The sequence below is a fragment of the Aspergillus pseudonomiae genome, assembly GCF_009193645.1.
Source record: "Aspergillus pseudonomiae strain CBS 119388 unplaced genomic scaffold BDV37scaffold_89, whole genome shotgun sequence".
Lineage (NCBI taxonomy): Eukaryota > Fungi > Ascomycota > Eurotiomycetes > Eurotiales > Aspergillaceae > Aspergillus > Aspergillus pseudonomiae.
In genome coordinates, this window is record NW_022476081.1 from 145,314 (window position 1) to 155,085 (window position 9,772).

General features: G+C 41.6%; 4 protein-coding genes across 4 annotated transcripts; 2 read left to right on the forward strand and 2 right to left on the reverse strand.

Annotated features, from left to right (window-relative positions):
- Positions 1-201: 201 nt before the first annotated feature.
- Positions 202-3,269, reverse strand: BDV37DRAFT_259509 (WAPL family protein). The gene is made up of 2 exons (XM_032083147.1): positions 730-3,269; positions 202-675 (listed from the first exon to the last, which is right to left on the reverse strand). Exons 1-2 carry the CDS (start codon positions 2,878-2,880, stop codon positions 394-396), a joined length of 2,433 nt encoding a protein of 810 aa, XP_031937148.1. The 5' UTR covers positions 2,881-3,269; the 3' UTR covers positions 202-393.
- Positions 3,270-3,423: 154 nt separating this feature from the next.
- BDV37DRAFT_221778 (uracil phosphoribosyltransferase) lies at positions 3,424-4,744 on the forward strand. Its single transcript, XM_032080179.1, has 4 exons — positions 3,424-3,897; positions 3,962-4,320; positions 4,376-4,547; positions 4,610-4,744. Exons 1-4 carry the CDS (start codon positions 3,737-3,739, stop codon positions 4,659-4,661), a joined length of 744 nt encoding a protein of 247 aa, XP_031937149.1. The 5' UTR covers positions 3,424-3,736; the 3' UTR covers positions 4,662-4,744.
- BDV37DRAFT_221764 (transcription elongation factor 1 family protein) lies at positions 4,588-5,736 on the reverse strand. Its single transcript, XM_032080178.1, has 5 exons — positions 5,711-5,736; positions 5,599-5,665; positions 5,455-5,499; positions 5,265-5,403; positions 4,588-5,207 (listed from the first exon to the last, which is right to left on the reverse strand). The coding sequence occupies exons 2-5, from the start codon at positions 5,599-5,601 to the stop codon at positions 5,014-5,016; spliced, it is 381 nt and encodes a 126-aa protein (XP_031937150.1). The 5' UTR covers positions 5,602-5,665; positions 5,711-5,736; the 3' UTR covers positions 4,588-5,013.
- Positions 5,737-6,481: 745 nt separating this feature from the next.
- rps1 (40S ribosomal protein eS1) lies at positions 6,482-8,144 on the forward strand. Its single transcript, XM_032083148.1, has 5 exons — positions 6,482-6,600; positions 6,666-6,750; positions 6,798-6,823; positions 6,915-7,416; positions 7,470-8,144. The coding sequence occupies exons 1-5, from the start codon at positions 6,587-6,589 to the stop codon at positions 7,611-7,613; spliced, it is 771 nt and encodes a 256-aa protein (XP_031937151.1). The 5' UTR covers positions 6,482-6,586; the 3' UTR covers positions 7,614-8,144.
- Positions 8,145-9,772: the final 1,628 nt, after the last annotated feature.

Genomic DNA, 9,772 nt, shown 5'->3' on the forward strand with positions numbered 1-9,772 from the left:
GTAGTAGTTCCAGCCATTGAAAACGCAAACAAGTCAAACGGTTAGTTAAGATTTTATTTATTATGTCATACATCATATCTACATAACTAGTAGTTATGGCTACTTGGTACTCTTCAACGATTCAACCCAAGTATGTAATAATCGAACACCTCAAGTACCAATTATCATGTCCAGATTGGGTCGTCAATTTTAAAAATCCGTCCCCAGTCCAGTTTTACATCAATTGTTTTTTTTTCTTACATGACTAGCTGTTGTCAAATATAGTTAAAGAGATATCCCATTGCAAGACGGCCTTAAAGAGGCATGATCCAAGACGGGGTCGAGAGTAGACGAAATGGCAATACGAAACTGTATTTGTCCTTTAGTACTGTGACGTTCTACAGATTTTCCGCATTATTGTCGTTCTTCCTCTCGTATCTGGGAAAGAATTCGCTCTAATCTTGGCGTAAGTTCAGCTCCATGTCCGTGTCGTGTCTCGAGCAACCGCGAATCTTTCTCAACCTTTTGATAATATCGAAGAAACTCCTGGGCCGTTGATAGTGCCGCTGCAAGTCCTTTGCCGTCTAGAGAAATTTTGACCTGGGCCAATGCCATGGGATTCAAACAGAGCGTAACTAGAAGGATTGACAAGTACCCGATAGCAACATTATGCTGCACTTCGGAAACGGAGTGTGCCTAAGTCCTGCGTTAGGCACTATAAGTGAATGAATGTACATAGGGCTTCCTTACCTGGGATACAGAATTGATGCTGGTAGAAAATTGCTGTAAGAGCAAATCGAGGGAAGATTCAGAATTACTTGTTGACTCCAGAAAAATAGCTCTCGATGATTCACTTTTTTCTGCAAGATTAATAAGAGTACCCAAAGCTAATATTACCGTGTCCACCGAGCTGATCTCTTTACCAGTGGTTTCTTCAGGTACAGCACTGAATTCCGAAATGATGACCTTGACAAGTCCGCCAACAATTTCAGTTCTGCAGCACTCCTCACAGAGAGATGGGTCCTTGTTGGTAAGGTTTAATAGTACCCGAATGTATAGAATCAGAATCCGCCGGCTTTGATCACCCTGATTCGGATAGAGAAAGTTATAGCACTGAATAAGTGACCGAAAGGAGTTGCAGCAGTCGGGGTCCAATGGGCCCGATAGGATTGTATAAGTTTCCAGAATCGACAAACTCAGGATGAGCGTTTGATAACGTTCAAAGGACAGAGGAAATTTTGCATTCTCACAAGCTTCGGGTAATAGCAACTCGGTAATTAGGGCTAGAAGCGGCGAGGGGATATCAACATTGGTGCCTTTCTCTTGAAAGGAAGTTAGAGAAGATTGAATATTCAAAAGAATCAGCAGACGCGGTGAAATAGTTGATATCGACCGCTCTCCGTGTATTGCAAGGGATAACCGTGGTAAAAGGCTCTTCAAGGATGCTTGGACAGCTTTTGATAAACCGATATATCGCTGTTTCGCGGTAACTGATATATTGTCTTCGACGTCAAGTAGAGCGGGAGATATATCCAAAAGTTTGGACCAAAATGGTGTCGGTGGTGCAGACGAGAAAGAGCCACTGGTGCATATCAATCTATAAGCGCATAGAGCAAGAGTGGTTGAAACTATATCAAAACCCCCACCTGTCATGCATTTCACCAGTCGTTCGTCAAAGCCAGCCTCGGAAAAACGGCCTAAAAATCGAGGCTCCATAAGCTTTGTACACAATTGAACAAAGCCATTGCACACCTCCGATGCGGAATTGTGAGGGTCCTCGATATCTTCGAAGATCAAATCCACTGTTTCCCAAAAGCGTGCATTATCTCCAGCCTGTCTTAGCTCATGAATGCTCCGAACCGGTCTGTTGTTGAGGCTTTCCTCGTCTTCAACATACGAGTAGGTTTGAGATAGCAATCCTGAATTTGACTGAGGCTGCCTAAGGCTATGATATCTCGAGGAAACTAATAAGCTGGGTTCTTCATTGTGGCCCAAGACAGAAGCATCATTTAGGAAGGAACGCTGGTGTGCGTAAGTAACCCTAGACCTTCCAGATATCGATGGTCTGGAATTAGGCGACCGTTGGATATTGTCTGTACCAGCAGCCTTAAGTCGGTGTATAGACGTAGTACGCTGTCGATCGGTTCCTTTCCAGATATGGCTAGAGGATGTCTGGCAGTCGGACTGACATTCACGATCTGACAGAAAATCCAGTGGCACCCCTTCTGTTGAGTCTAATGAATCAACTAATCTCTTTCGAAGACTTGGTTGTTTCATTTGGTGCCTGGTTGCATCCACAGCGCTGAGATATGATGTAGAAAGCCTGCCGGTTTTGAGAGAAATCTTTCTATCCCGAGGAGATTGAAGCATGTAGGTCGTTTCTGTAGGAGTCTGTTCATTCCTTGCGGTTTCAGCCTGAGCTCTCTTTGGAAGGCTACAACCATCACTTTGATCTCGAGCTTTGACCATATGGAGGGCCTCATTGGCCTTGACACCATTCGAACCTCCGGTTTCGCCAAATCTCGTCGTACTTTCATGCGCAAAGATAGACCCAATATGACTACCAGCACTCACACTATGCTCCTGAGTTTGTTCCGCCTGTTCCTGAAGGAGCTTTCTGCGCTTTATTCCGCTGACATCACAGGCTTTCCCATGGCTATTATGGGAACCTAGTATGTGCGCGTCAGGAATATGATCAAGTGAGTCAACACCACAGAGTTGCTGAGAATCACTGCCTGGTGATCGAGTCAAGGTATTTGAACAGGGATAAGTGTTTGAGACTCCAGCATCACCAGAGATAATGGGGCTTGTTGGTCTCTCTACTACCCTGTTTTTGCGATTGTGAGACTTATGTGAGCTTGGTTTACCGTAAGTCACAAGTCTCTTAGTTTTCTCACGCATGTTTCAGATGCCACTTGCATAGGCAAGGCTGGTACATATGAGGCTCTTATGTGAATTGATAAAGGAAAACAGGTTCAGGTAGATTGCGAGAACAGAGTTTATAAGCAGTAGAAAGACCGTCACCAAGTTGTTAGAAGGCTTCAATTACAAGATGCAAAAAGTAGATGGATTTATTGGGATGAGCTCTTTGAAGAAACTACTACACACATTCGTGGATGTGAATGCTCCATGAAGGTGTAGGTAGTAATAATCTGGTATGGTTGTGAACCAACAAAGCTGTTATGAAAAGGACTCCACAATCTGATTTGATATTTATGGAAGTATTGTGGGGGATACAATATCAACTGTAGATCCACATATCGTGCATTATAGCTGTTCTTTAAGGAAATGTTGGTGTAAATCAAGTTTCCCGAACGTCTGCAGTTAGACTAACTCATTTCCCTCAAGAGCGGGGAGCGCGGAGTCGCGGACTACACACAGTATTGAGTATAAATTAGAATGGACTAGGTCTTATGCTAAGTTACATTCTACAAACTAGTTTGTGGTATTAGTAGAACGTACCACCCATATAGTCCGCCATAACTATGTTTCTTTTACTGGTTTTATGTTAATTATTTCATAGTACAACTAGAGAACTACCCCACCCGCCTTCATTAGCCCAAGCTACTTATCGTACATATTCATGCACTATCTTGACCTGCTTGGTCTCTCCCTTTTCCTTGCAACCAACTAACTTCATTACTTCCACCCGAGTTTAGCAGACCCTCAGTGGGACCACTAGCTTCCTTTTTTTGCGTCCTTCAAAGTTCGCACTTGCCTCCATCTATTAAGAACTATACTAGAGTTCTCATTGACCATGGCTGATGAACGACTGGAAGCAAACCCCTCTCCTGCCCAAGGAGTTGGCCCAATTTATAGACCCGATGGTGAGAAGCCAACAGCAACAGTGTCGAAAGACATAGACTATGAAAATGTCCATGTTTTGCCTCAAACGCCCCAGTTGATCGCTCTTCTCACGTAAGTCATACGTCTCTAAAGAAATCTGAATCAACATCGGATGCTCATACTCACAACTCCATAGTATGATCAGAGATAAGAGAACTGGGCGTGCCGATTTCATTTTTTATTCCAACAGAATCATCCGTTTGTTGGTGGAAGAGGGTTTAAACCACCTGCCAGTAGTTGAGCAAGCTGTGACAACCCCTGTGGGCCGTACCTATCTCGGTGTCAAGTTCGAAGGTAAAATATGCGGTGTATCGATCATGAGAGCAGGCGAAGCAATGGAGCAGGGCTTGAGAGATTGCTGTCGATCAGTTCGCATTGGGAAAATACTTATACAAAGAGATGAAGAAACATGCAAGCCGAAGCTTTTCTACGAGAAGCTCCCTGCTGACATCTCCAGTCGATGGGTTTTACTCCTTGATCCAATGTTCGCAACTGGTGGGTTAAAAGACCTTCTTAGACTATAGAGTGATATTAATTGCTATCAATTCAGGGGGTTCGGCGACGCTTGCTGTTGAAATTCTCAAGGCGAAGGGTGTACCAGAGGACCGTATTCTGTTCCTCAACCTTATCGCAAGCCCTTCAGGAGTCGCAGACTTTGCGGAACGCTTCCCTAAGCTCAGGGTCGTGACTGCTTTTATAGACCAAGGCTTGGATGAGAAAAAGTTTGTATACTGCTAATTTCCCTTTTTCTTGATTAGCTCGCTAACTGGTTGCTATCACACAGGTACATTATCCCAGGACTTGGTGATTTTGGTGATCGATACTATACGCTGTGACACCCAGTCACCCAAATGAGCTTCAGTTTAGTACTGCTTATAAAGTATTACGGAGGTTTCTTCGAAACTGTTTTGCCGCATATCTGCATAATTACAACACAATGTAGTTGTATTGTGCATACTATTTTTAGCTGAAGTTGCTGGTTCATGAGGCATGAATAAGAATTATACCATAATAATTTCATTGCAAGCATTCATTATCCTTAGGATCGAAGCCAGCTGATCGCCAAAAATTATCGAGTAACAGCAAGTCCGAAAAAGCAGAACATCGGTCATAGTTTGGAAAAGCGACCACAGGAAAGCCACTGCACCTTTATATTGTACACCATCCAATATTTGAGAATTACTTGTATCAATCGTCGTCCACATATGCACCGGCGCGATCTGCATCATCGTATCCAGTATGCTGCCCAATAGAAGACACAGTATACTCATTTGATCGCAGACCACCGGCGCTATTATCTTCGTATCTGTTGGCTGTATCCTTGGCAACTGCATCACAAGCATCTACCCAATCTGAATATACATCGACAGCAGCAGAAAGATCTAAGGCATGAAATTGTCAGAATTGGTCCTCAGAGTAGTGCGTGTTCATGAACTCACAATTGATACCGGTTTGAAACCTCTGCCCACACACCTTACAGGACAAGTTCCCTAGTCCCAACTTCTTGTCTAGTTTCACCACGATGGAATTCTCGTGGTTACAGAAGAGACATGCGAAAGTTGTGGGCAATGGTTCTCTCTGACTCTATTCTTAGCCTCAGCACTCATCTCCCGTTCCAGACCTACTCACCTTCTTTGGTCCTTGTGGTTGTCTGCTCGACTTCTTCCGCTTGCCCTATAGCCGAACGAAAACTCAGTCATTGGACCATGATATTTCTCTCTATTGTTTCCCTCTCTACAAGTCCCGGTTGCACACAAAGGAGGGGCAGCCTACCATGCTTCCTTCGAACGTTCGCAGGTGCTTTAGAGCTGGTGTTCCGCGTAGGACAACTAAGATGTCCCTATCTGGTTAGCTGCAACGTGCATAGGTTTAGTTATGTACTTACTATTTTTCTAGTTGATATCAATGCGTGTCCCCACAAAAACAGGGGGCAGTGAACTGAATACTGTGGCTTAGAGTCCTGGGTTGATACTCTGTACGGCGTTACAGCACAGAGGAGGAAATGAAGACTATGTACGGAGTATGTTATGGGGGATTAGTGCTTTCAGCACTACCTGTAATGCCAATTACATCACTCGCGTTCACACTAACATTAGACGGCTAAGAGCGCTTCACTAGTAGCTAAGCAGCATAGTATACACTTAAATTCCAATGTAACTCTAGGTACTATCTAAGCCAGGAACTTCCTCCGTAATTAAAATGCCTCGACTTAGCAGTTGCTACATGCTGGTAAAGAAAGGAAGACATGTGTAGGAATACGACTTAGATACTTCACCACATACCATCAGTCACTCCATCATATCAGCCTACAACTGCCATCCTCGAATAAAGATCCCGGGTGCCGTATGCTTTGATAGCGATTTGTGATAATTTGCACAGATCTAGTATAAAAATAGCTTTACTCTGTGGAAAATAGGAAAATGCGATGATATGTATAGAGGACATTGTAACCATGTACTTTGTGATAGTGCATATTTATTTTTGTCAAGATTTTAAGATACAAATGCTGTATCTTCACGTGATTCATGTAACAAAACATCCAATCATACTGTCTGAATGGTCTATTTGTGGGGGGATAATATTATATAATCTGGGATAGGGCCGACGCTCTCGCTTAGCGGACTTTTCTGTGGGATTTCGATTTCAACTCTTATTCCGCCGACCCAGCAGCGTCAATCCCATCGACTCCCCTCCACCAGACCGTGTGGTGTGATATATTTGTCTGTCTTCGACCACTGCAAGATAGACCTGAGTCGCAGCTATGGCTGTTGGAAAGTATGTCAAATCTCACATCAACGTCGCAATGCGGGACAACAATCTTGATTGCTAATGTCTTGAAGGAACAAGCGCTTGTCGAAGGGCAAGAAGGGTATCAAGAAGAGGACCGTTGATCCTTTCTCCAGAAAGGATGAGTACTCTGTGAAGGTAGTTTCAATTAGTGTAGTTGCGCGAACGTTGCTAATAGTGTTCAGGCGCCCTCCACTTTCCAGATCAGAGAGTATGTCTGTTCTATATACATTTCAATCCCTTCTTTCAGAGAAGAACCGAAACCATATGTATCGACGAACGGCTGACCAGAAGCTCTAAAGTGTCGGAAAGACTCTGGTGAACCGCACCAGTGGTCTCAAAAATGCGAACGACTCGCTCAAGGGCCGGATTTTCGAGGTTTCTCTTGCCGACTTGCAGAACGACGAAGACCATGCCTTCCGTAAGGTCAAGCTTCGTGTGGACGAGATCCAAGGAAAGAACTGTTTGACCAACTTCCACGGCCTCGACTTCACTACCGATAAACTGCGATCCCTCGTCCGCAAGTGGCAGTCGCTCATCGAAGCCAACGTCACCGTGAAAACGACCGACGACTACCTCCTTCGTCTGTTTGCCATTGCTTTCACCAAGAGGCGTCCCAACCAGATCAAGAAGACCACATACGCCCGCTCCTCTCAGATCCGCGCCATCCGGAAGAAGATGACCGAGATCATGCAACGCGAGGCCGCCAGCTGCACTCTTTCTCAACTCACCACGAAGCTTATCCCTGAGGTTATCGGTCGCGAGATTGAGAAGGCGACGCAAGGAATCTATCCTCTCCAGAATGTTCGTGGTACTTCCTATCCCGAGGTTTGAATTGGAAACTAAGATGTTCCTAGGTCCACATCCGCAAGGTTAAGCTTCTCAAGGCCCCTAAGTTCGACCTGGGCGCTTTGTTGAACCTACATGGCGAATCCACCACCGACGACAAGGGTCACAAGGTTGAGAGGGAGTTCAAGGAGCAGGTTCTTGAGAGCGTCTAGATCTTCCGTTGCTCGCAGTGGAAGTGCAGAGTCCTCTAGAATCAAAACTGTCGCTGCCTCTCGATCGAAGACGGAAGGAGGAGGGGGAATATTCCAACTTATGTCTCTGATCAACGACAACGAGGTCGTTCATGTTTCAAGGTAGGCGGTGTCGGTAATTCAAAAAGACTATGAATTGATTTCGTTATGTGAATGCAAATAAATAGAACTGGCTCAGTTGCATATTTCACCTGATCTGGGTGACAAGTGCTGTAGTTTGATCTAGTGTGAGCCCTACTACTGTGGACATGTATGTATACTGCCTTGCAGAGCATTAGTCTCCCTATCTCTAACAGTACTCTGTACTGTCATTTGGCAGTCTTTGTCAAGACATATTCACCTATTAGTTATCTCATTAAGCTTGATATTATCAAGTCACTAACTACAACAGTCACCCCATCAACTCAACACACCCTACGTACACTCCACTCCTAGTATCTATTATTGCTCGGCTGTACCCATTAGGCCGATGAGCTCAGAACTGTCGCTTGAAGAGCTTGTAGTAGACTGACAGACGGGATGCCATTGAGTTGATTATGATTCAATCGGTTGCAGTATCTACATATTAATATGATACTATTGGGCTGGTATTAAGATACCACGTTGGCATTGTGAGGATTGGGGTTTGAGTTGTTGGGGTAGGGGATGTTTAATATCAAATACAGTCCATAACTTTTGATATTGTGAGAGGATCTGCTATACAGGGCAGGTAGCTCATCAACTAGGTGTAAGGTCCCGAACTACTATATATGGATTGTGAATAGGGTGTGCTTAATCATCCACATGTGTCATAAGCGATATGCCCAGCGCACTGGCTGGGATCTAGTATAGTTAGTTAGCCATCTTAAGTAGATCAAGAACTACTAGATATCCAAATACTGGTATCTAATAGCCATGTGCACTTAAGACAGATACATATGAATCATGGTTTCTTTGGGGATTATCTCAGCATACTCAGATCCTCTTATTAATGTAATTGGGTAAATATTGTGTGCTATCTGTATCACGGTCAGCCCCCATTTAATACTAGTAGGCAGTCAGCTACAGTGTAGCCGATTTATGATGACTGAATCAGTGAATTGAGATATGATAATTGAATTGACTTAGCAAAATTGGAAAGTGCGTACTAACTAAGCGGTGGACCGTACATGGGCAGAAAGGTGGTAGATCTGTCATGGCAGAATTGTTGTTTTTGGGTATTAGCTCAATATTACTTTTTTAATAGAGCTTAACTAAAATACTAAAAGATTGCTAATTCTTGGTACAGACCCTTGTTAGTATACCTTATGAAAGATATATATATAGCAGAATGACAGAGAACTATAATAGCTAGTAAAGAAAAGTTGGATTATGGAGCCTGTATCTGTAGCGTACTTAGGCAATTTCTAGTTTGATGTTCTGCTAGTACACTTTTACCATCTTTGTAACTATTGTTATAGAACCTATATAATTAACCTTGATTTATTATAAGCACTGATAGAAAGTAAATTAACCATAAAAATTCTTAATAAGTAAAATTATCGAGAATATACAATATAGAGATATTATAAAAATTATATAATAATAAATTATTTATATACTATAGAATAGTTTATATTAAAATAATATAAAAATAAAAATTAATAAATTATTTAAGAAATTATTTATAATTTATAAAATAGTGTATACTAAGATATTATAAAAGATATAGAATCTAAAATATATAAAAATATTTATTTTTATAATATTAATTTAATTTATTATTTAATTTATTATTTAATTTATTATTTAATTTATTATTATTATTTATAATTTATTTTTTATAATAATTAATTTATTTTTGTAGCGTACTTAGGCGTTTTACATTTTTTCTCATAGTTTAATATTTTACCAATATAGTTTTACTACCTTTGTAACTATTTTAAAATTTTAATTAATTCTATTTCCTATCCCTTTAATTTTATTAATATTTCTTTTTATTTTTATATTTATATTTTAAATTACGGTTTTGGTAGGATAGAAATTATTATAAGATTACTATTGATACTAAATTACTATTATTATAAAAATACAGTTAATATAAGACTACTATTAATATTAAACTACTATTATTATAAAAATATAGTTAATATAAAACTATT